General features: G+C 36.9%; 1 protein-coding gene across 4 annotated transcripts; it reads right to left on the bottom strand.

Annotated features, from left to right (window-relative positions):
• Positions 1-78: 78 nt before the first annotated feature.
• itgb6 (integrin, beta 6) lies at positions 79-26,135 on the bottom strand. 4 transcript variants are annotated; one of them, XM_088605474.1, is made up of 16 exons: positions 25,975-26,135; positions 14,553-14,625; positions 13,556-13,635; positions 12,986-13,181; positions 12,490-12,736; positions 12,043-12,208; positions 11,655-11,816; positions 11,178-11,273; positions 8,618-8,707; positions 7,207-7,341; positions 5,953-6,370; positions 4,794-5,016; positions 4,133-4,230; positions 2,561-2,677; positions 1,916-2,082; positions 79-1,056 (listed from the first exon to the last, which is right to left on the bottom strand). In XM_088605474.1, exons 2-16 carry the CDS (start codon positions 14,605-14,607, stop codon positions 955-957), a joined length of 2,352 nt encoding a protein of 783 aa, XP_088461600.1. In that variant the 5' UTR covers positions 14,608-14,625; positions 25,975-26,135; the 3' UTR covers positions 79-954. The 4 variants fall into 4 exon arrangements, with proteins under 4 accessions (XP_088461600.1, XP_088461601.1, XP_088461599.1 ...); XM_088605475.1 differs by lacking the exon at positions 25,975-26,135 and adding an exon at positions 14,770-15,069 and having other exon boundaries at positions 1,916-2,001; XM_088605473.1 differs by lacking the exon at positions 25,975-26,135 and adding an exon at positions 14,770-15,066.
• Between the last annotated feature and the right edge of the window lie 1,455 nt (positions 26,136-27,590).

Here is a 27,590-nt window from a genome sequence, read left to right as displayed (position 1 = left end):
TCTTTTACTTTAAGCATACTGCACTGACATATAGTGACTTTGTAGATTAATTACCATTTAATAAATAATAATGAGACATATAATAAAAGTTCAACTTTATTGTCATATTTTCTAAACAAGCTAAAATATAGTATTTCCATTTACAGTACAAAACATAGTTTTGATCCAATAAAGGCGCAGCCTTAATGAAACAGGTATACTTAAAAAAAGTTTCTTTCATTTTTAACACTTTTCTCTTAAAAAAAGAACAAACTCAACCTAAATTTCCTCTATTCTGTACTGCACTTGAGTGCTCATGAGTCTAAACCTGTTCAGTTTTCAAAGACAAAATGTACAAAACAACAAAAACATCCAGTGTTCAACTCAAACATTAGTATCAGTAGTTACATTTTTCTGTGTCTTATTTCTCATGTTAATTCAAAGCAGCAAATTTGTAGTGCATTAAGTGGAAATGTCCCTGAAACACACAAAGTTAAATTTTGATAAGAAACTATTCATTTTGATGTAAATATCTAAACATTGGTAGGTAAAGTCAGAAATCACCATGATGTAATTTTGTGACAGCATATACTGTACAGTGTTGGTTACACTTTATTTTAAGTACCTCTAAGGCATTTTTGTAAGATACAGTATGTATGATGAACTTATTAGCACTTATCATATCAAATGGACAACATGTTAAAGGCTGGTTAGGTACTTGTTACCTTTCTTTGGTAATAATGGATTATTGCATGCCCTTCTGTATCATTAATAAGGCATGTATAAAGTATTAACTAGTGCTTCACAGGGGATTTCTGTAATGTAGAAATCCATGACCATAAATGGTACCCGTTCTGAAATGTTACAACAGTGTTTTTTAACAGACACACACTCACACAAAGGTAGTGAAAATGCACACGAGCAGTTCACAACGTGGCTTCATAAACTTAATTTTAGGATGAAATACATTTGCCATCAGTATTTTTCCACGGAGATGTCAACTTTTTGTTTTCCAGTGTTTTTGTATGTCACATTTTTAAAAGTTGATGTTGAACTTCTAAAAAGTGGATTTGTTCCCTATGATGAGAAAGAAAGCAAATGTTAAAACTTTCTATTGAAAATAAATATAAAACATGACTTTTGAACATCTACAAAACAGACATTGCAACAAATTTAGTGTCCAAAAAACATCTGAACTCTGATAAAATATACTTACAGATGTTATTACTTATTTTTCTCTAGCACAGAACTAGAGGATACTCGCATATATCAAAAGCACACTACCAAATATGAAATATGGAAACAAACAAAAAAATTATATCAAGCATAAGCAGAGGTTTTAAAGATGTATTTGCCCAATGTTACAAGGAATATGCTCCCACACAGCACTACACAGGTACTCCTTAATGCTTGAAATGTTCTGAAGTTGGGGTGTTGTGTTTGACAGCAAATCCTTAAACACAGACTGTTGCAGGGCTGTCAGTGGCCTTCCAATATTATTGGATAGCTCTCAAATAAGGAGTTTTAAGATGTCTGTATCACAGAATGTCTTAGTAGATTCCAGGCACGTGTCAGGGAAAAAAGGTGGCCATGCCCTATGCATCACTGGGCCCTGCAGTGACTGCACTGGGCCCTGCTTGTGCCACACTCAATACATACAGTAGTATTGAGAAATTTGGTTATTTCCTCTTCTTACACAAATGACAAAAAACCAAGGTGTATTTGCTTTTTTGAGGAGTCATTAAACATTCCACACCTAGAATTTCACTTGGACTGAAGTTCAGCATACTTCAGTGTTTCCCTCTGCCCTCCTTGCTTTGACATGATTGATATTGGCTTTTGAGTTGTACATTGTTTTAAAAAAAAACTGGTTGTTAGAAGGATCAGGAAAATAGCAATATTTTTTAAGTCTGATTGCACAAGTATTGAAACCTACCGTCTGCCATTTAGCCTTTGCCCTCTCAGCTTCAAATTTAGCCACTTCCTTTCGGTCATGCACAGAGACAAGCAGTTTCCAGATGACTAGAAGGATGATTCCAATGGTAAGAATTGACAATGAAACACCCAACACAATCATTATTATGTTTGGTGGTTCAGGACAATCTGTAACAAGAAAATATAGAATGGTGTATTCCACTTATTAGAGCAGAGTTTCCTTAAACATATACTGTACTCATATTAAGATATTTCTGACTTTTTGAATTTAAGTTAAATTTTTGTGGCTAAAGGACCTGTCACGTTATACTACTGGTATAGCTAAAGCAATTAAAAAAATTATATGTTCATGGAAAAAAAGAACTTTTAATGAAATCAAATTCTATTTTTTTATTTTTTTAATTAAATCACAGAATGTTTTCTTCCACCCTTTCCAAAATAAGAATAACTTACAGTAGCATATATAATAATACAGTCAACACTCAAACGCCAATGTATGGTGCAGGCAGCACAAAAATCCTTATCCAAAACAAATGACCCTTTTCAGAATAGGAAGGTACTTCCAGTTGACGTCATAAACAGTCAAGGCAAATAAAGGCTGTGTATAACTACAAATTCATTTAATGAATGAATAAAAGAGCCTCACCAGATTGTTTTAGGTTGTAAACGCTGTTTCCGTGCTCATTAGCCACCACATGGAATGAAATAACGCACTCATTTTCACTCTTTAGAGTGCAGAAAAGAGACTCACTTCCTATATTGTCTGAAAATTCAAATAGAGTAAGCTGAGAAACAATTAGCTTACAAAAAAACAAAAACCCAACATGATCTATCAAAAATAGCTGAGGGCATTCAATTGAACAACAATGTTCAAAAATATGTATCTTGTATATATAAAGTACACGCATAACTGTAATCAGTTTTCCTGCCTACGTACTTGATAGACATTAAATGCAATGACCAGTAATACTGGACCAATTACAATTAGAATCAAGCTAAGCCTAGTTAATGGAAAAGCTAAATTTCTCTCACTGACTGTTTTTATACCTCTGTGACTCCTGAATTTCTGTTTCACCCATTGCAATAACATAAGAGTCCAAACAATACTGTAATTAAAGTGGGGTTGTGGTAATTTATAGAATCCCCCTGCTTCTGCCTTGTTCAACAATGCTTGCCTATAGAAGTGTAAGAAGATAGTCTGTTTTTTGTGCAGCTCTGATTTCCATGTCAAAGACTGACAAGCTCTCTGTTCCTCTTTGTGGCTCAGATTAGCAGCCTTCAGATGTTTGGTCCATCAGCTTTGCCCATCAGATACACCTCTCAACTTGCATTAGTGTGAATGAGCTCATAATAATGACTATTTAAGGGATTTAGAGCTCACATTCAAAAGGCTAACAATAGACTTGTCTGTACGACAAGGTAAAGAATATGTTCTCCTTTGTTAAGTGTCACAACTAACAAATATAGACAGTGTTCTAAAGGAGTCTGTGGGTATAGGGAATCATCGGAGTTCAGCATTCCTAGGATTTCTTGATCCATGTAAAAGTTTAACATGGTATACTAGTTTAGAATTCTCTGAGAATAATTTACTATGAAACTCCCATGCTATTGATTCACAACGTTAAACACTTATTACTCTTTATATCTTCTTATAGCACTGTTCTTGCTCTCAGCCAAGCATATGTTTCAGATCAATATGATTCTGTGAAAAGTTTAAATATCCACATAAAATCAAAAAGCATAATATTTATATTATTTATAACTACTATGGCAATATATGGTAGTATACATATTAAGATGTACTAACAATGACTGAGTCAGTGTTTACAATTGTAAATTATAAAAGACATACCAATAATTTAGTTTAAGCATATTTTGGTTTAGGAAAAGGGAACAACAAAACAATAACATAATGTTATAACCTATTTTTCCTTTTTGTTGTGAAAATACCTTGTGTTAGGACAACTAATATGACAGTAATATTTTCCCACTCATGATATTCTGATTCACAGGAACCCAGAAGAGTGGTTTAATACAAACAAGGTCCATTGTGTGGTATAATTAATCATTTCAAATATCTGGGAGGATCACGGTAAGGACAACAAGACTAACACCTAAGTTTCTAAGTAGTCTTTATGTTAAAGTTAATGGTGAATGTTTGCAGCATTTTCTGAGAAATATTTAAGTGAATTTCCAGTCAGTCTCACAGTTCACTCACCTGATGTCTGGTTGACTGTTATATGAAGTGCACTACATTTCTGGTGGCATTCCTCAAGAGACTGCTCTTTTGCAAACAAGTGGCACTCCACACAACCTCTAATAAAACACAGACATTGATCTCTGTCATATTCTAAAGATAACGTATTTGCACTGTGTTTTTGTTCTGCACAAAGGCACACCAAAAAACGCTTCTGAACAGGTAGTTGTAACAGGAGCAGTTATTACCCTCAGGGTTGTTTCTTTAAATGAAACATTTGTGTTGGTTTTTTTTAAACTTTCAAATACTTGATTAGTGTCTTGATAAGAGTTTCCCAAGGAATTAACAAGTGATATTGGATGTTATAGAAATAACTCATGCAGATGGCTTTCAGAAAAGTGAAAGAAAATACTCTTGTTTTTGTGGGTTTTTTTGTAACCATTACCAGGAACTGAGACATGTACACCCCTGACAAGCTATTTGTAAAGAACTAAATGTATTCACTGATTTAGAAAATCAGTTGCTGATTTAATACGTTTATTTTTTATCAGTTTTTCATACAACCGGCGGGGAACATTCTTCTTTATAATAATAGTGCTCATTTATTTAAGGAGAAAAGTAAATATCACTTGTATCAGTATACAGTATTCACTTAACTCTGATACATTTCTGCTAAATTTACCTTGTAGAGCTGCAGGAATCCCCACACGTGGCACATTTTTCACACTTGTCACCCGAGGCTCCAGGAATTGAACAAACGCACTGACCACAGACACACTTCCCTCTGCCACTGCATAGAACTCCCTCACTGGACAAGCAGGAGTCTGTGCTGGTGGTGCAGTTGCAGTATTCACCAGTCCAGCCACTGTGGCAAAGGCATTCTCCGCAGTCACAGTCACCATGACCTTAACACCATAAAACCAACAGAAAGGTACGTGATAGTTTCTCAGGGAATACAGATGTAAGAATGTATAAAGGTCCAGATTCATAAAACATACTAGGTCACAGTAAGTGTTCTCCATTTTTCTAAATGAAAAAACCAAACTCTTTCGGCTACAGAATCAAAAGAAGATTTTAACCTCTTCCACATACATGTATGAGCCTAGTACAAACAGTAATAATAGTCAGAAACAATTAAATCTTATTCTTTAAACATACATTTCATTTCCAATTACTATTTTTCACTTTTCACAATCTAGAAGATGCAATCAAAGTCATTAAGATGTCTAATCTCCATTTCAGCTTGATAACAGGAATTAATTTACATTTTATGTTACTTCTTTCTTTCGGTATTACTGCTATATTTTTTCTAAATATTGTTTTGAGCAAACACAATTTCCCCTTGAGACATGCTAATTTTTCTATGTCTACCTTGTGTGCATTAAAAGATATGTTAAATGCAGTTAAGAGATAAGTAAAACACAGCATGAATGAATCATATCTATTTCAGTTCTGACCCTTTCTATGCTGATTGGTTCGTAAGAAGAAAAAATAATTTTACAAGCTAACTTTCTATTAAAAAGTCTCAAATATACAGACAGAAAAATAATAAATATCTGTCCATTAAGCCATAGCACAGGTCCCTGGGATTTAAAGGAGATGAATGCCTGAGAGGACACAGATAACTAAATATTGCATCTGAAAGAAATAAAGGTGCAATATACTGTATTAAGTTTTAAAAATAATTAAGGAGATCTGAGCACAGCTTATTATCTGTACCCTGATTAGAAGACAAATAAGATCATCAACATTAAACAGAACACTTTTAGTTCATTGGCATGAATTAGAATAACTGCCCTGTGATGTGGTTGCTGGCTCACACAGAGCTCGTGGCTACATACCTCCACACAGAACTCCTCGAAACCTCATACACGTGAAGTCGTCACATTCACAGTGAGCTCCATAAATGTTCCCAAAGCTGGAAGGATGGCAGATACACTGCCCACAGTAACACTCTCCTTGGCCACTGCAGGACTCAGCCCCAGGCTGCTCCTTGCAGTTGCTGGTTTGCATACTGTCTTCTGTGCACTCACAGTGGGGCCCCATGTAGCCAGAGTTGCACACACACATCCCACACTCTAAGGTTCCCTTGCCTTCACTGCACCTGGTGCTGTTCAATTCTGGTGCCTGATGACAGTTGCAGCTGCACAGGGCCTGAACCTCAATCTCTAGGGCATCCTGGAATCCTACTGGCTTTATTGAAAAGTGTTTGGGATTCTTCAGACAGTTGGATAATTCCACAGTAACATTAAAGGAAACCTGTAAAACACACACTCAAATGATCAAATAAATTCTAAATGTTTGAGCAGAAAAATGTCTCTGATTCCCACAAAGTGGTGTAGAGTAGGTAACAGAAAATAAATAGCCAGTGCCAAAAAAAGACACTAGTTCCATCTGGAGCCAGGCACACCACTCAAATTCTGTGGACAATTCAGCAGCCCTAGTGTGTGAATCATTCCCATGATAGAAACTATGTGAAGGAGTCCTGGGAAATGTTTACAGGGACAATTTTTCAGGGATCTTTTGTGGATAAACAACATGCGATCAATAGGTTTATCTTTAGTAACTGCACACCCCATAGCTGTGCTCTGTATCACAATAAGTTCAGCTTTTTTCCACAACTTATTTCTGTACTGCAAACTGTGTTTAAAACTATATTTTTGAAGAATGAAAATTAAGACAGAACAGTATCATATTGCAGACTGTTACATAACATTATGCATTTTAACTGTATGTCTGTGTAAACTCCTTTTCCACAATAAAATGATTTCTGGGTATCAGCCTTGTTAATCAGATGTCTCAATATCTTAATTATCTGATCTTTGAATCTGTAAATGCCTTTAATGAGCACAGATACAAAGTACCCCAACTCACTAACCAGTGGAGTGAGTGAACAGGCCAACTTTGATTTTAATATTTTCATAGAGTTGCATTTGTTGTTCGCTAAACACTTGCTTGGACATCACAACATTGTGCACTGAATTGGTTTTTGTAGCTGACTGTCTGGACTGTTTCACATATTTGTCCACATTTGTTAAATTCATGTGATCATAAATGATTCAAAGCAGTGATGAAGCGCTTCCATTCTGACTAACCTTGTCTCCTACTTTCACATGAGAACAGTATTTCTGCCCAGGAACAACTTCTCCCTCACGACATAGAGAGGTGAAAGAAATCTGTAGGTCACTGGTGTCACCTATAACTTCCATTTTTATTTCTGAGCGCAGTCCCTTAAAAACAAGCATACAAACAACAACATCAAAACAAGAGTCAGGATATTTAATTTCAATAGTAATTAAACGGTACCTGAATAAATAAATAAAAATGAGTAATTGCTGTGAGTGTTTATGCAAGTATAAAATAACTTGGATAAACCAAAACCTTTCAAAATGTTTCAGAGATAATACAAAAATAATTGGCCTGAAAATGATAAGTTCCAAAGCAACTTTTTTTTTCAGAAACCTATGAACCCTGCAACTGCGCACAGGGCAGAATGAAGAAGTGCACACATACTCCTCTGACCCTCCCACTTTCAAGCTGTTCACCTTTCAACAGCACTGATTGGAGGAGAGGTGTCCTGGGAGGCCACAGGGATCAATGTATCACTGACAACTGCAAGAGACCTGGCTAAGTGAGCCCAACCTACTGAGACAATTGCGCACTGTTGCCTGGGGAACCCCACTCACAGTCAGATAGTGACTATGAATTGTGATAGTGCCTTGAACTCACTAATAGATCACTGATCTGCACTTGAGTGAGTGCCTTTACCAGCTGAGCCACTCATATTGTTTTTCATAATTACCTATTTTTTGCATACAGTTGTTGCTGCATACTTACTAATATATATATCTACCTGCATCACTCTTGGACAGAGCATTTTACTCAAGGATATAGGAACAGCATCTCAACCTGGAAACCCCACCTCTCGATAAGGAATCCAGAATCTTTATCAGTTATGCACACTACCACGAGTTGTCTGTTTGATTTAAAAAAAACACATATTTTAAACCACTTATGAAATGAGAAATACAGCCGACTACGCAGAAATATAAATGCTACTGCTTTGTTCATTGTGTCAGGGTCAAGAGACAGGGAAGATTTTTAATTTGCTTCTTAGCATAATCCTCCTCATGCGCTTCACGTCTGAAGCTGGATTTGAGGGGTAAAAAAACACACAGAAGACATCAAACAAGAAGCATGCAGAGGCCTGTCAACTGCAGACAATGATTCAGCCTAGAGAAGGGAGGGGAACCCTTGCTCAGACACTATAAATACTCTCACACCTAGCTTCCTTGACCTTGCTTTACATATTTCCCCCTATGCCAGGCCCTAGTTCTTCATTTCACCTGTTTTTCCCTGTGTTTGTTTTTTACAGAACTGCTAATTATGTATTTTGTGAACAGTGTATTGACGTGGAAACCTAATCCTCATGTTAATCAAACAGAAAACAGGTTACAGAATGGAAATAAAACTCTAGTGCACACACATACAATCTGCTTGTCTTACTTTATATGCTGTCACAATGAGTTCAAGGATGTTTTTCGAGTCATCACGGAGAACTCCAACTTTGGCACCTGGAATCATTTGTGCATAATTCTGCAAAAGGAGACCATGCACATAACAATGAATAACAAAATCAAACTAGTCCCATTGAGCATACCCACATATGGGATATAAAATTCCATGCTTTGAAATCACATGCTTTGGTGATAACCCATTTGTGACAACATTTCTACTTACAGTATGTCCCATCAATAAAGTATTTTTACACATAACTCCCAATAAGCTTTTCACTTTAATGGATATTAATATGTGTATTTCTGGCAACTTGTTTTGGTCTTTTCCCAAGCTGTGCACTATGGTTTGAAATAGCTTCTTTTCTCAGGAACACAAACATTCAACTTATGCTTGCAAATGTAATTTATGGTTACAAGAATGCAATCTGCACAAATCTTTTGTCTGCAGTGCATGTAAAGAGACATGAATACACATGTATTGTTAATTTATTGTGTAATTAACTGTCAAGGAGTGCTGACAGGAGTGCAGAATCAAGCTTCTGAATTGAGTTGCATTTTTTGCAATAATAACTTAATTTTTGTGAAATGTTTTTAGTAATTTTATTAGTCTAAAATCAACATCAACCGTATGGACAGATCTCCCAAATTACACTCCGTTTAAGAATAACAAATGTAGGAAAATATTTAATTTAATTTGATTAAATTTAATCCTCAGGACTTCTACAGACTTTATTTTAAATGATGGTACATAGTCACAGCACTTTGGCAAAAAAGTGTGCTAGAGCCTGATTATTGAGAACACATTTGTGATAAGCATGCTTTTGCTTTGCAATGTTGCTTTAGAGAGATGGTGCTGTCTCTATTACTAATGAACGGGTCTGATAATAAACTGGGAAGTGTTTTTCTCTTGAGCAAATTTGACATTAGTACTAAGAAGCTGGACAGAGCAAAACATACAGCACCAGTGCTGGGTGTATTAAATGTTTCCAATCACATTAATGTTGATACAATAATAATAATGCTCATATTGGTGTTCTACTTTGCTTCCTAAAGGTTCCCAAAGTGCTTAAGCAATAGTAGGCAGAGCCAATCCTGAGCATAGGCAAACAAGGTGACTGCTGGGGCCCTGAGGCCACCAGGGGGCCCCTCACTGTGCAACACAACACATTTTTAATCTGCACGTTCAAATGTTCATCTCTCGGTTGAGCCGTTAAACCGAGGTTCTGACTCTCAGTGTTCATTAAAGATCCCTGGGCATTTCTCAGGCATTTCTCGAGAAGAGTAGGGAGTTATCCCAGTGTCTGGGCCAAATTTCCCCCCTCAGCCTTTACCGTGGCCTCCAAATTGTCCCCATGTATGAATGGCGCCCCATCCAGGCTGTACCCTCCCTTGAACTAGTTTCTTGCCGGGTAGGATCGGCTTCCCGTGACACTGTATGGTGTAAAGCGGTTTGGCAAATGACATGACATTACATGACGTTCAAATGTGAGCAGAAAATTCCCTACAGAGGCTCTTTCCGTTGCTGCTGTACCCTAATGGAAGTAAAAAAATGGCCAAGCACAATCGAATGTACATAACGTTTCTGAAGCACAGAAAAGAAGAGCAGGATCTCAAAACGGAGGTATGCCTAATCAAGTTGTTGTAATAATGAATACATATATCTAGCAAATGGTAGACATAACATTTTCAAGCTAGAGATGTACACTACATGAGGTATTTTCACTAGAAGTTAATAGATTCAGGATAATAAAAGTTATACAATTAATTGATTTTATTGTCCTAATTAGTAAAACAAGGTTGTGTTGGGAGCTGATAATAGTAGTGCATGTGCAAATTGGGATCTGGAGGGGTCCCTTGCCAAGATCTTGCCTAGGGGCCCCAAATAATTTAGGGCAAGCCCTGATAGGCGGAGACCTACATCATCCATGACTGAATAGTAGCATCTGTCTGGGTGATGCACAGCAGCCAGTATGCATCTGTAGTCCCAGTACACATAGGTACAGCAATGAGGATTTGTTTCAATTATTAAATTACTACAGAAAGTCAGGGAGTTTCAAGAAACCCAAGAGCTTAGCCAGGACATCAGAGATAACATCCCTATTGTTACAAACAGTGTCATGGGATCTTTAATGACCATAGGAGTCAGGACCTTGGGTTAAAGTCTTATCCAAAGGACAGCATTTACAACAAAGTATCTTCTGTCATCATAGGGTTACAATACTTTAATACTGCAAGTCTGCTCCAGAGGGAAGCAGAGAGAAGAGTGCACCTACTGGTGCACCAACACCACCAAAGTAGTTTTCCTTAAAGCTCTCCCATCCCAGAACTGACTAGGCCCAACCTTGTTTAGCAAGAGCAATCTGACGAGATCAGGCTACAAGGTGGTCACACTGCTTTAGACAAATGTAACTCCATTAATAACATAGACATGCCTTAGGATCTGTTCCATCTTTAATTGTCTCCTTCTTACAAATGAACCGTTTTCATCCCTTTAAAAATGAAGCTCTTTGAAAAGCTCTTACAGGAAAAGGAGAGAGACGTCAACTCACATCATAGTTATTTTTTAGGTTTTCAGTCACAGCGAAAATCAGAAGAATGTTGTTTTCCACAAGCTTTTCAATTAGTTGTCCAAGCGTTGGGTACTCCTAAAAACATTGGAAAGAAAATAATCGGACTCTGACTCAGTGGGGACCTTTAAGAAATGTAACACACAGTAGAAATTCATACAGGAAATTATATACCATTAAGACACTAGCAACCAAATTGGAAAGATGGACCTAATGGCCTTCTCTTGTTTAAGACCTTTCTTAAGACCTTTAATATAAATATTCATTTATAACTCTTAATTCTTACAGTTTAGCCACTTATAAAGCTCCTAACTTGTTGTATTGCTGCTACATTACATTATATTGTAGTTGCATGACATTCTCAATCTGAATTCTTACATTTGTGCCAAATATATTCTTCACAATATATTCATCACTATTCTGCATTAAATCTGAAAATGATATAAGGTGCCACTTTACCAAAACAGTTGATTTGGAGTATTCATTGTTGCTGTCCAAGTGGCATTTTCCATCATTGGGAATGACAATCCCTGCCATTTTACTGTCCATTCCGAAATGAGAGTCAGCATCACTAACAAACACCACTAGATGCATAGAATCATTCCTCCACCCAATCTTATCCTGAAAAGAGAGGTATTATTTTACTGTGCACATTAGATGATTTTAATTGATTAAAAAAACATATACTTTTCTAATAGAAATGTGAATGGGAGTATAAGTGTGTGTACTTATTAGAAGTATTTGAATATCAATACATTTCATTTACTACACTTTTAGTTATACCACATAACTAAGCTAAATGCTTGCAAGAAAAATAACATCCTTGGGCAATTACAAGGTCACCTACCCCACAAACAGCTGCTTGCATTATAGCATCAAATCCACATTCTGGTAGGTCGATGTTAGCCGAAACCTTTTGCTTGGTGATGATATCATTAAATTTTTCTGCACTGCTTGTAAGTGGTAGTACATGCTTATATCCAAATGTAGGCAAGCAGTGCATTTCATGGCTCCTGAAAAACAGTAAATGTTAAAAGTTCATTATCACTTCTCTGCACCTGGTCTGTTTATAATCACATCGGGTAGAAACATTAAACTTGAACTTTTTATTCAAGAGAAATTATTGCTTCTAGTATAAAGCAATTTGTAGGTACCGTAGCATTTAATTATTCAAGTAATAAAATATTAAGAAGAGGTTAATTAAGAAGATGTTACAAAATTGATAGGCTTTATATTATAACCATTAAATTTAAGTTTAAATCGTTATCTGCTAAATGTACGTTTAAATCATTACCTGCAGGGGTTCTCCAACTCTCCTGGGGTGATTTTAATAAAAGGGAGTACCGGTTTTTCAACAAAAGATCCGAAGCCCAGCCTGAATTTACTTGTCAGCTTGGCCATTTCCCTGGAAAGGGTAGATCCTAAATCCTTGATCATTTCAAGGTCGTCAGACATAGAAGCCGACAAGTCCATCAGATAGTAAACATCCACCGGGTAATCCTCGGTTTGCTGAACAGTGATTTGAAATGTGATCTTGCTTGCTGCCAACAATTACAAAAAAGTACGTTTTGTATATTCTGGAAAGGCATTTTAATTGAGCTTGACATGCATATGTTAAAATGTGTTAAGTTTATCAAATTCCCTTCTAGATAGCTTATGTACAGTACATTGAATATACAGTATTTCGCTGAAAATGGCACCTTTTCACTTATTGTTCATTCACTATTGTTCATTCATACATTTCACTTATTGTTCATTCATTGTGAACCCAAGTTAGTAATGGCATTTACCTGGTCGTAGTTCCAGCGACATTTTTTGTGGAGCGATATGTGTGACACTGGAGTTGCCGTCCTTGCCCAGAGCATTGCTGGTGTGAATCAGCATTCGTGTGACTGGAAATTCGATAAACTCTACTGGACACCCTTTACGTTCGAGGTTTTCCACAGTGTCACACCTCTCATTTGTGGAAAATGAATCTGTAAAATTCTAAGAATTAAACAGATTAAAACCGAATTTTAGGAAATCAGATGGAACACTTGTATCACAGGAATTGTCCCGAGTCCCTACCTCTTCACATTTTCCTTTAGTTGAAATGGGAAATGTATAAATTAATAACCATATCACACTAAGTGCAAGCAGGGAAACAAAAAACATTCCAGATGCAAAAATGTAATTCAATTATATTAAGAATGTACAGTATACTGTATATACAGTTGCCTTTACGTTAAAAGTCAAGGTGTAATGAGACACAAGGAAAGTATCAGATATGTATTTGTGCTTGTGGGAAGTGATAGATTTATATCTTTTACATAGCATATAAACAGTGGTTGATGTATTAATATATGTGGCATTTGCGTCACCTCCCGAGAACACCAGGCACAGTGTGGTCCAAGTCGTAAGCAGTCCTCGCAGTTTCTTGCGCTTCCCGATGAACAAGTTCCTATCACAACCAACAATGGTTTTAGCGGTTCGTCTTCTCACGACTTGAAAGTTTCACTTGCTATACAATGGCTTTCAACATTTATCATTCATTGTACATTTCAGCATATGTGATGAAATGCAGATTACGGCCGTCTTTTGGTTAAAAAGTGAAAAGCATAAACAATGCTATGCCGGAAGAAATAAGCAAAAAAACACTAAATAAATCACCTTATTAATTTATATTAGATGGAAGACAGAAAGACAATATTGGTAAGTATATCCAGGTATACCTAAGTATATAATTACTGTATACTTAGGTACAGTATACTTACGTATAGCCAGGTATACGGTATACTGTAAAAGTATATCCAGGACATCAGCAAATATTGTAATAGATACGATTTTTAAACTGGAAACTGTGTTTCTAAAATAAACATATTGAAACCAAATTAAAGCAATTTCCATTTCTCCTGTGTTCAGTTTCAAGGAAAGATGTAAAGTTGATATCCACATTAGCACGTTAACTGGTCCTTTTTATTTATCGTGAAATAAGAATATCAGATAGCATGCCTTCTGTTAAACCACATACTATACTGTAAAGTACAAAATAACGATTTTCCTTAAAATCGAATCGAATGCATTTTAACGCAGAGGTTCCTTACATTTTTAAGATATACCAGGGACTCACAATGCATATGATTTTCACTTATACTAAGGCATTGTTTTCAAATTGTACCTTCAATGAACAAATCACAAAAATATTCTGTGCGTACAAACTAAAGATCATTCCATTATAACTGTAGTCTTGCAGTCGACTGCGAATTCAGATTTACCAAAACGAGGATTTACATTATTGACTTATTTATGTGATGGTACCAGGCTCCCAATTAAAGATTAAATGAATTCGGGAAGAAATGAACTTCAAACAATTCCTACCTTCCACATCGCAGAGATTTTGTAGAAGAATAAGACTAAGCAGTAAGATCTCCATTAGTCTTCAATGTCGTTTCTGCCACAGGTAAAAACGAAACAGTTATTAAATAATCGGTTATATGCGCTTTCCACCCTGTTTTGTTTCTTTTTAGAAATATCGATCAAATGACATTTAAACCCATTGTTAATCTATTACAAATAAAAAAGAGTAAAATCTCACCTGGAAAGGTATCGCCGACACTGAATCTTGTTCAGACATACTTACGTGCCTAACCCTTTATATTCACTTCCGTACAGGTAACAGCATAAAAAAAAGGTGTGGAAATGTATTGAAATAGATGGCGTTACAGGTAAATCCCGGGAGCGCAGGTAATTCGATTTAAATGTCTTGCTTCTTTAGTGCAAAAAATAGCGTATTCCCAAGGTAATCCTACATGATCAAAGTAGTCCCAGTTTTTCTTCCCTTTTGAGGTAGGTTACTATTACAGACTAGTTAGAAACACAGCTTTGTCCTCATGATTCAGAGGTATGTTCTCTTATTTAAACGGGTAAGATTACTTAGTAGTAGCTTAATATTTCACAATTCTGTACATCCACGTACACTTCCTTTTCAACTTTTTAAAGAAATGAAATGAAAAGCTTTTTTATTTAGTGTCCTTTTTGAGGCAGGAAGATTTATCCTCCACTATATTGTAGGCTTTAGATTGGAAAACTCTATGCGCTTGATGCATAGATACATTTAATAAATGTATTTTTAAATTATAAAATGGGGTGGTGTCTAAAATGTATTAAGTTGTTTTAAAACGATTGATGCTGCTCATACCATGTGAGTATTAATTATGGAAAAAGTATGGATTTCTTTCTTTCAGTACTTATAAAAACAACATATCTATTCAATGTATTATTGTTAAGTGTTAAAGCTCATCTTTTTTATTGTCAAAATAAGCAAAATGTGCCCACAATTTCCACTGTATTTCACTTCCCACTTATTTGTCTTACTTGCATACAGAGATATTTTTCAGTGGTACATTGGCATTGTATTTTTGTTCCATTACAAAACAAGAAGACAATAGTACTGTATACCCATAGCAATCATCTCCTCATTAAACCCCCACAAGCTATAGGTGCCAGATCACAGTAAAAAATTGATTTTTCTCTGACATTTCAAATGTCTAAGAAAAAGGATTAAAACAAAGAAATATGTGATTATGCCACGGTTATTGTTATTCAAAATAATAATTAGCATACTTTTGAGTACTCTACAGCAAGTTTAGAGTGAACAATATGATATGTTTCACATTGCTGTTATAAAAGAGAAGGTTCAATGAGTGATCTGTTAAAATAGGTTCTATATGTACTGTAAGAGCATTTGAAACAACGACAAAAGCCTGAATTTAACACAGGCCTTTCACAGAGTTCCAGATGTCCTCAATAGTCAACACTGAATTAGTGTTTATTAACGAAAGGTAAGCAGTGAATTAAAGTCTCAGCATAAAAACTTTGCAAAAAAAGAAATGCTCAGTATCACTTCTCATCGTCTTGTATGACTGTTGTGGCTTCAGTTATAACCAAAACCTTGCTCTGTGAAAGAGGAAATATACAAGCCAGAAGAAAACTAAGAGCCCTAAAGTCTGGTATTCATGAGCTGCCTTTATATAATGGTAGCTTCTCTTTGTTATTGGTAAAAGGGGATCTACCAAATACAGTGTTAGTACTAAGTACAGTTTACACAACAGGTGTTCAAATGCCTAAATAAAGTGGTGTACCGAGAGTCTAAGGAATGGGATTGAAACCATGAGTCTCCAAACAAAACAAAACACAATAGGCAAAATAAAATGATTGTTTTTTTAGTTGTTAATGAGGCATGTTCTGTATACAAACCACAGTGGCTCCAAGACTTGAATGTATACACAATCTAGGATGAAAGAAATATTGCTACTGATTTTCAGTTAGAAACTAGCTTTTTAAAGAATTGCCATTACTAAATTCACCCCATCCCCCCAATAAAAAGGTTGTGAGTGTAATTAACAAAAAACAAAAACGTAACTAGCAAAAAAGCTTAGTAACACAGCATAACTCTCAGTTAATAATGGATTATGTGGCCTTGAGGTCAAAAATCATGTTTCTCTAGTTTAATGAGCTTACTCATTTATATAACATACTCAAATAAAGAAATTCTACCGATAAAAGCCTAAGGCAATAATATAATACTACATCACACCTTTTCATTACAGCTTTTAAAGGAAATATCATCTAATTACACAACACAAGCTGTAATCTTAAGACTAAAGTTCTATTTTGATGCTCCAACTCATCTAACTAAATAACATTTTGTAGTTTTTCTTTTTTGTGGGGTTCCCAAAGCATTGTTAAGAGTCACAGTAAAAAAGTGAATTGAATGTGCTTGATCCTCAAAAACCTCAGCTAAAGGAGGTAAAAATTCCTGGTGTTTATTGTTCCATTGGTACCAGCCCCACACCTCTTAGAACATGTGTGAATATAATGAAATGGGTAGTCCTTTCTTGAAGGGCTTGCATATAAATGTGAAATAAATGCCATCAAATTGTTTCTTTTGAAAATATTAAACTAATTCACAGGCAGCTACTTAAAAAGCTGCACCAAGTCTGTTTTAGCCTTCCAGATGAGTAGGTAACAAACTCAGCAGGAAGAGTCTGCCTACCAACAGGGGAAAAATTGTAACAGAAATGGTCAATCGTGAAGATGAGATTCCTGAGACTGACTTTCATTTTCTGTGTTGTGTTTTATGTTTGCCTCCAAGGATTGATCAAAATACTTTTTGTATTTAAAAATACAATTTTCTCACTAACCGGATCACTACCAGAGTCCAGGTTTACTGTGATAGGCACTGACAATCTACAGTATAAAGTCTATACATACCAGTCATCTTGCCTTTTATACCACAGTATGCTGGTATAGCAATGATTATGCTGAACCATGTGAGAGAAATGGTTTTGGATATATTTTATATCATGTTTTTACAAGACAGTTTAATTTTTTTTTCAGTTTAAGATGTGATTTTCTTTCCAGGGCTAGCTACTCAGAGCTGAGTGCAGGAATGCACTTTAGGTACAGTAAATAGCTTTTGTAATGATATTTACCAATGTAACTTATATACATTGTACTACTGTACTGATGGATGTTAGTAGTGTGTGGCATCCCAGGTTGCGCTACAACACTATAATGACAGTAATATAAAAAAAACTATAAAACAAAAAGTGTAAACAGTTACGTGAGCACATGTGAAATAAATGACTAGAATCTAGAATCAGAATCTATCTGTTCATTAAAAGCTTGTTCCATTATTGAACAATTAATGAACATTATATGGTACCAGGAGTAAAATAATGCTTTGATTTGAAAAATGATGCTGAAGATACAAATTCTTGGAATAAAAGAGCCACAGCTCTAGAGGAAGTGAGTCTAAGATTGTACACAATGAAAACTGAAAATGGACAGATACTCAGAAGGAATCACAGCAGCCTCTTAAAACACAAGAGACATTCACAGAACAACCAGGTGCAGATGACCACTGTAACACAGACAAACTGAATCTTTAAAATGAATGAATCCAGATGAATGTATAAGCTAGTATTATGAGATTAATTCAGTTATGTTTGTCACTGTGTTTATATATATATGTAATTTGTTTTTCAGCTTTCGAAGGAAAGGGGATTTAATTATATTTAGCAATGCAACTTAAATCCATTGTAGTACTGTACTGATGGATGTTAGTAGTGTGTGGCATCTCAGGTTGCTTTATGACACTATTATGACTGGATGGAAAGTGTAAAAAGCTATATGAGCACATGTGAAATAAATGACTAGCAGAAGCTAGCTGTTCATTAAAAGCTTGTTTCATTATTGAACAATTAATGAACTTTACAGCTCTCTGTGGCTGCAGTGAAAAAAGTAGTCAAAAATAGGGACTTTCCATTTTTGGACTGAAACCGCATTGAATGCCTAGGCTTGCCGAGTCTCTATGCCAGGTACAACGGTGGGGTATCCATCTGGATTTTTTTCTGCTGCCATCAGATGTAGCTGAGCAACAGCGGACCAAAGGAAGGTGAGACAGGGAGACTCCTACAGCATGAACACAGACCAGGCCAGGAGCGATTGGAAATAACACAACATCGTCACCAGCTGTGAAACAGGAGGTTTTTCACACAGTTTCCCTTTCTCATGTATAAAACTCATAAACCGCTCTTGATATGAGGTCACACAAAAAGACAATTATATTCAAGTACTTGTGTGATTCTAAAACAATGCTCACCATAATTAAGTAGTGAATATCGAATTAATATATAATTAAAAATAAATAAATAACATAAAATTGGTTTAGCTAAAGTTGACTAATTACAGGCATGGTGAACAGAAACCAACTAACATTTGTGAAGGAATGAGAATAAAAATTGCTGGCTAAATAAAGGGGCATCAATAGGAATCAGTGGTCTCTTTTGAATGCAACAATTAACATTACATTATGTTTATAAGTCTTAAGGTGTGGGGTATCCCTAGCAGACAGGCAGGCTTGCTGAGCACTAATATCAACGTCTCAACTAACATCTCAGGTCATGCTTCCCTTGGATTGATGAATTGAGCATCAGTTGGGTGCTATTTGTGATTTTGTGACGAGCTGCGTTGCTGTGTAACAGCCACCTTGTATTTCAGTTGTCAGCTCCATAAAGACTAAAGGAATAAAGGAATAAAGACTACAATCAAATATATAATGAGCTGTTTACATTTAATTTAAAAACAACCATCCGGGAAGATGCATACCAAACCTGCAGTTCAGATACGGTGATGGAATATAAAGTGTTGATCACTGGATATTAGGGACAGATGTACCCCTTTAAAGGAATAGAGAAGTTAGAAGCTCACCTACAGCATTCAAGTGGTAGAGCCTTGTGAATGTCTGTAGTAGAGTCCAGTACAGAGTCATTGCAATACAAACATCCATCACTGAAGCAATATAAAGGAAGACCTATATGTTGTATCGCATATAATGGGCTGTGTGACCCTTTCTTGAAGGGATTGTTTCACCTGTCAATAGTTCAGCAGTACAAGAAGGAGGGGTGAACTGTGAAAGGATACGTAAATCCGTGATACTTTTGCCAAAGAGATGGCGAATAGATTTGCCATATTTAAAACCAGACCGATTTATACCTCTCTGACTGTCCAAAACAATTGCTGTTAAGAAAATCTTTTCTTTAAAACATGGCAGACCAGGAAATGGGTTCCCGATACTCACCTCAATGTGGTATGCAGAAAAAAGCTGTCTGGTAGATTTTCAATGTTGAGAGGGAATTGGCATGGATTATGAAACCAGGTTATGATTTCTATTCAAACACATATTCTGAGAAAACTGTGTATCTATAAAAGTGCTAAGATTTGTCTGAAGGAACCCCAGCTCTGTCTAGAGGTTATGATTCCGCCAGGTAACATAAAGATGACAGGTTAGGTGTTCAAAGCTATAGTTGCCACAGCCTGAAGTTACAGTGACCTCTTCATCTAGGTGAGGAGATGCAGCCAAAGTGGGATACAGCTGACCATACAGGAATCCCAGAAAGGTTGCTACCAAAGCCCTCCTGTGCCAACTTGAATTCTCCTTCCAGAGTGATAGGAGACTGAGAATCTGCAATGATAGTAGGGTGTGTGTACAAACACATGGGCCTCATTGTAAGTAGGGCTGTTTTGCTACACTCTACACCAGGTTCATTTTAAATGTTGATGATGTGTAGTTGCAATAGTAAACCAGCACAATACCAGAGGAATCAGGAGGTTTAGACATTTGGTAAATGCACTAGGCTGAGGAGCTCTTGGTGTAAAGCTGCCATGTGTGTGATTATGACTGAATGCCTCTATATGAAAATCCTGAGCCATGCATGTGAACTGCACAGAGCGACAAGAGTATTTGCTGCCCTTATGTCTACAGATTAATGCTATGTGATCTAACTACAGAGATTGAAGATATCCTAGATGGCTGATGTATGACACCATCATTTTAGTGTCCTTATATACCTGGATGTCTTCCTCTGAGCACTAGAAGAGAAAATGTTTTTAAAGCCAGAAGTGGGACATCTGCTGGAGATCACTTCAGTTCCCCATGGCACCCCTGCTTTTCCAGACCACTCCTCAAACCATAGTCAAGGTGCCTGTGATCATCGCCTCTCTCCCTTTTAGTGGGACTCAAAGTTTCAGGGATCTTTCCACCAGTGTAGGGCTGCTCATGTTGAGCACAGTATCTGTCACAGACCTAGTGGAATGACCAGGGAGGCTGTGGCCAATAAACCCTCTGTTTGAGTCATAACACCACCTTGACTTTCCCACTTGAAAGAAAGACCAGCAGATAGGCTAGTTGGTCCTCGAGTCTGACAGAAATACCAAGAGGTGTACTAGTGCCAGTCTTCTCTCTGCTGAGATAAAACCGTGCCTGTGATCCCTCACCATGCTACAGTGATCCTTGGCATGCTCCCACAACTGGGCACAAATAAACCACTCATCCAGGTACTTGACCACCCTTGGCCTCACCCAAGTACTGGGAATACATTTGTGTAGTTAGACTAATTTGTAGAACATAGAATTCATACCATCTTGAAAGATTAACTACAGGCTATTTTCTTAATTTTGGACAAAGAGATATCTGGAAATACTGCAATAATCCACAAGTCCAACTTGATGAATCAGTTGTCCGGTTAAACAGGTTGGAGAATGAGACATTCTCTCAGTGTTATTGTAACCTTTCAAGACTGCAGGGATCTTTCAATTAGAATAACAATAAAATGCTTATGTGTTTATACCATGCTGATGGTACAATTACACCATGATTTCATGCATTAAAAAATATTTTCACATGATGTTTGGATCCCTTCATCTATCATAAGAAAGCTGCATATTCCTGGTTTGGAATCAGCAACCTGGAGCCTATCCTGGAGGCACTAGCACAATTCAGAGTCACCAGCCAACATGTTTTTGGGAGGTGGGAGGAAACTGGAGCACCTGGAGAAAACCCATGTGGACTCAGGGACCCCCACCCAGACCAGAATCAAATCCAGATCCAATGGTTGTAAGGAAGCAGCAATAAGCACCACACCACAGTGATGCCTGTAATTTTCAAATAATTCCTAAAATCCAAACAGGATGAAGTAGGATAAGACAATGTTTGAGGAGAACGGAAAACAGAAAGCTTAATTTTGCAATCCATGCTCAAAACATGCCCATGGTTTCATCACTTGACGGAAGAAAAACTATTTTTTAACATATGGCTAGCCAACACAAGGCAGGACTTGAGGATGTTTGATCAAACCCTGTCGGGTCATACAGGAGAATGTTAATGTTTAACAAAGTGCACTTCAGTGAGTGACAAACTTGTGGTTTCTACTCTTCCAAGGAGTGGTTATATTTTTTAATAATTAACCCAAAGAAAAGAAAGATTATAATTTGCAAAGCTGGTTTATGTGTTCTAAGAAAAGGAGTGGAGTCGTTTAAAATACCATTATTGAATATAGCATGAGGCCTCACAAGAAATAAAGGCCAGCTTTCAAAGTCTATTTTGCAATTGGTAATTAATGTGAGTGCCTTCGTTAAACTTAGCTGTCAAAAATAAACTGACTGTATTTAATATTTTAATGCAGTGACTGAACATGGTCAAAGTTCATAATAGACTGGATTTCAAACCATTTATAGACTTTGTCTGAGAGAAAGCAGAGGTTGCGTTTTCTTAGGGACATGCTGGAGGATTAATTTATGAACATTAAAAGGCACGGAGGGTTGAAATCTCGAGAATACGTCTTTGATTTAGATTGTTGTGTAATGATAATAATTCATTGTATTTATACAGAGCTTTTCATCCTGAAGGAAGACCATAACTTGTAGGAGGGGAACACTTCACCAACCACTGATGTGCTAGCACGCCTCTGAGTGGCGTGTGGCACCCATTCTGCACCAGTAGATCAGGCAGAGAGAGAAGTGAGAATTTGCTTCAGCATTCAAATGAAGTGGAAACTTTTGGATGGACAGATCATACAAATCCAGTTGAGTTGAATTTAGCCAGGACAGCTCCATTGTTAACAGCTCAACTGTATCTTTCACACTAAACTAGTCAAAGCTTTGGTTTAATGTCTCATGCAAAGAGCAGCTCTTCCTATAGGAAAGCGTCCCTGGTCCCCATACTGTTGCACAGGCTGGAAAATTCTGGTCCAGATGGAAGAGCACCATCTACTGGTCCTCCAGCAATACTCACAGTAGCAGCCTGCTTTTCCTGAGAGGTATCCCAACATGCACGAATGCTTGAATCCCTGCATGGTATGGGGCAAAAACCCCATCAATTTATGGTTTCAAATAGATTCTTCCCTAAGCTGCATGAAGATGACTATTCAAGTTTAGACCTTTATGTGTAAACAGCGTCCAATATTTCATTTTGTGAATTCTGTTATAAAACAACAAAAAAATATGCTTTGTAAAGTGTCAACAACCGTGGAAGAGTCAAAGCTTGAGTCCTTTTCAATTATAAATGAAGAGATCCACTGCATACCATCTTTCTAATTGCTTTACTGCTGCACTGGGAGGAAGCAGGAATAGCACTAATTGAATGACACCTGCAATGCAATTTAACTGTAAAGACAGACTGAAAAAATAAGATTTTATGAGTGCTGACAATGCCACTGTAAGTCAATTGTGCATTACTTTCATTATGGGACTTGCTTTAAATTTTGGTTGTGGGTTTATCCCTCATTTAAATTACTGGGAGGCATTACTGGGAGTTCTCAAGTAGTATATTTAGGTTAATAGGTATCAACATGTTTTAAAAAGAATTCATTTTAAAGTTGTAAGAGTAGCAATTACAACACATCGGGTCATTTGAAAAAGAAAACAATTCTGAACCTTCTCAAAGCCATGTGCAGTTTTGTCTTTATTTGCTTGTGTCTGTGATGGCTAAACTTTCCTGCATTGCTCTGATTTACCAGTACTACGCTGGTGGAAGTTCCAGTACCGTAACCTTAGTCTGAGCTGCTGTGTCAGCAGATGCAGAGAGGCAGGGCTAATTGCTTCAACACTTAAGAACCGACTTCAAGCAAAAACAGAACTTCATTTTTTTTTAAAAGCTGAATCATACATACATCCCGGCATACAGCACAGATTGCGCATTTTAAAGAGCGAATCATAGAACTAGGTAATAATCACGAGCTTTGCACGTTTTGCTTATTGGTGGTGAGCCTTTTTTTTCCCTAATTCAAGACCAAGATAAAATGTATCATTATAAACACTGTGTCATTCTTAAAGCCAGGGTCTGTAATTACTTCTTCTTTTAGAAAGGCCAAAATATTGTCTGTTTGGTCAAGTGAACTAGTGCTGGTAAGGAGCTGAGGAGTACCTTTTAGGCCTTAAAGCACACTCAATTTAAGCAGGATTTCAGAGTCTGAGCTGCAATGATGCTTTAGTTTTTACATACTGTAGAATTTTTGTACTTAAAGTTCCTGAAATAGAATTTAGGTAGAACAGCCCAGAAAAAAAAAAGCTGGGCAACAAAATTATTCTACACAGGAGTTTTTTAATTACCGTTACAGTATGTTAACCACAGAGTTGCTGTGCCAGCATGACACAAAGGCAATCTACACATCAAGTCAAGACAAATTGCATTAGGTAAAATCTATTGTTTCTCTATAGGAAACCAGAATGAAAAGTACTGTTAAAAATCCAACTCTAAAGCCCACGCTTTCAAAATAAATAAATTTTAAATGTTATGTCAATCACTGAAAAAAATACCCTTTTTCATCGAAGTCTTCCTTTTATATTGCTTAACAAATAATATTTCTGGATTGCACAAAAAAGCAACTTCCTTTTTTGTATCAGAACATGCAGTGTAAAATATATAAAAGTGTATCACAGAAAAGAAGTAAACCTCCTGAAACTCTACAAATACTACTTGTATATCTTGATCACTTCCATAAGAAACAGCAACTGAAGAGGATGATAACTTCTAGATTGTAATGTCCTTCTACCTGTACATTTTGACACTTTCTCTTTACTTCTGTTTTTGTCGTTCTTTTATCTTTTGTCATTTTTCCCCCAGTAGACAAGTGCCAAATAATTTATTCTTATTATCAGTAGTGTGGATTCTCACTACAGATTGAAGGTTCAGTGTTTTGAAAGTTATGTTTCTTTTCAAGTTGCAGGGAAGGACGTGCACAGAACTGCACCTGGAAGAGTAACGGCCGGAGCCCTTGGCTCCAGTGTTAAATTCGCTTGAGCCAGAGTCTATCCCAGCAAGCAACAGGTTCAAGGCAGGATACACCCTGGATGGCACACTTTTCCGTCTCAGGGCAGACAGACACGCACATACTCACAGCTCACACCAGGGCCAGTTTTCCAAGAAGCAAATTAACCTACCAGTATATTTTTGGGCTGTCGGGGGAAACTGGGGCACCTTGGTGGAAACCCAAATGAATGGGGGTCCAACGGAGTAGGATTCCTCTGCCAGCCTTGGGATTTGAGCCTCCTACTTTCCAGCCACAGGCGCAGATCCTTAGCCAAGGTGCCACCGCTCCACCCTGACCCAACTGGGTCTTGTCCAGGGTGAAATCTCACTATGTGCCCTCTAACTCCGGGGATAATAGAAAGATGGAAAAGGCATGCAAGACTTTCCCTTACACTCATTTTCCTTTTGTTGAATTTTACAGATAAAATTATAACAAAATGCTGGTGAGAGCAAAGGCAAGCATTTGTGCTTTCAGTCAAGGTCAATAATTAATGAACAAAGGAACATTCTCTTCAGCAAATGTATTATGTCTTTTTTTAAATGTGAATTTTCTATAAAGTACCAGTCGATGTCTTAAACAGAATTGCAGGGTATGAAGGCTTTGTATAATGCACTGTTGGTTTAAGGTGCTGTCGTGCACACATAGCTGTATTATAGACCACTTTCTCATCTTTTCTTGAATCAGTGCTCACCAGCACACACCCCAAGGAACACCATCTGCTGTGATAGTGTGCTGTTCTCCTACTGCTCCCTGAGCATTGTGTTACTGCATGAATGAAAAAGTGACTGTTTTCTACTAATTACTCAATTGTACCAAGGAATCTGAACAGTAAACATAAGTGACAGAAAAGAAACTCATGCCCCCTCCCTGACAACCACAGATAGAAATGAAAGGCCTACTAAGGTTTTAGTAGATATCTTCTGCTTCAACAGAATTACTGTAATCTTAGATTTGCTTTTAAATAAACTGGTATTGACTGGTGTAGGGTTTACCACAACAAAACAACTAAAGTTAGCATTCTAGATCTTAATACTCATTTTGCTTTAGTTCCAAAATTATACATTTAAACAATATCTTGCTATTGTGTTGTGTTGCCTAATCCCTGTTCTGAAATTAAAGATGTAAAAGCTTCAAAGCATAGAACTTACCAAAAGCAGATGACTGTGATATCATACTGTCAAAAGCAAACAATCCCACCAAGCCAGTGAGAAAAAAACAATGTGCTTCTTAGCTCCTCTTCCACAAAGTAACATTAAACCAAAGTAGCAAACTGCATTAGAGACCATGACGTTTTTATTCTTCTTCCATTTAAGATATAAAGCATGTTGCAGTATTGAATGATGGTAGCAACTGCTTGCCTGATACAAAAAATGCTTCACATTCATTAGTAGCAGTATAAAAGGTTAAATTTAGATTGACAGGCAAATGTGCAACTGTTCAAGGATGACACATGGAAAAGTTATGCCTGTGTATCTTTTTTTGAGAGTGAAACCAACTCTGAGACGATGTTCTCTGAGACACAAGGTTGTGGGAGGATGGAACAAGCTAACCAACCATGTTGTTGCAGCCAAAACCCTAGCTTCTTTTACAAAGAGACTCAAATTAATTTTCAGATCAATTAGCTTCTACCAAGCAGCTAAAAGAATGAAATGGCCTCTACATTTTTAAGCATTCTTATGCTCTTTTTAATAGACTAAAAGAATCTATATTCCAAAACAGACAGCGGTAATGAGCCTCCTCAGGAAGCTTAGGCCCCCAGCCTCAGAAACAAGCCCCCTAAATTGTAATTTCCGTGATTAGGTATAAATTTCTTCATGGTGTTGTGATGGAGTTGAATAGCTCATTCATGAACTAAGACATGCTGCTGTTTGTGCTGAATCTAGATGTTCACTCTTCAGGAAAATGTATTTTTTTAAATAGGAGAAAAAGAGCCAAACACTGTGATATACAGTATCAGTTCTATTCCTACAGATACTGAATAAAATCATTCAGCGAGGTGGGTGAGTTTGCTCTCGTCATTGTATTTTAACGTAGCATCTTTGGTCTTTGGCTCTGCTCTGTTCCGCTCCACTCTGAGCTTCTTTTCGAGGCTGAGCTTGTCTGGCCGGGGTGATTCCCTGGAAATGCCCCAATACAGAACCACACCCCCTCACTGGGAGGAGCCAGGGCAGCAGAGAGGCGGGGCAAGGAGGAAGTGGATATAAAAGCCAAGCAAGCCTTTTATAAGTCTGATAAGAACCCTTCCTTTTTGGGGGGATTTCTACACAGTGTGTGTTAAATTATCAGGTATGGTACCCACCTGGTGGGGCAACAAGAGCTCCACATGACAAGATTTCATGACAAGTTATCTTCCGAAACAACACCAGTTGAACCGACCAGACAGTGTGCCGATCCCATCCTGATTAGTGACCTATGGATTCTTGGAAGTGAACCCGTACTGAAAACAAATAAAAGCTTAATTAAAAATAAGAATCACCTGACTTCTAGTTGAGTTTTGAAACATTCAGGAAACACATTTTGCAATTTTTTGTGACCTGTGAAAACAATACATTTATTATTACGATTGTAGCAATTTCAATTTCCAACAATGATGTGAAAGTTCACAGAACATTCTGAGTATTGGGAAGTATGTTTATTAACTTATCTATTCACCTTTCTATGAATCTAATCCAAGAGCCAATGGTCTATGAACAATTTATTCCCAGATGGGAGTTAATAAAGATAGCTGCAACGGTTAAAATCAAACATAAAATGCTGTGGCAAT

Source organism: Lepisosteus platostomus, chromosome 14 (assembly GCF_059453375.1).
Source record: "Lepisosteus platostomus isolate fLepPlt1 chromosome 14, fLepPlt1.hap1, whole genome shotgun sequence".
NCBI lineage: Eukaryota > Metazoa > Chordata > Actinopteri > Semionotiformes > Lepisosteidae > Lepisosteus > Lepisosteus platostomus.
This window is presented reverse-complemented; position numbering and strand designations above follow the sequence as displayed.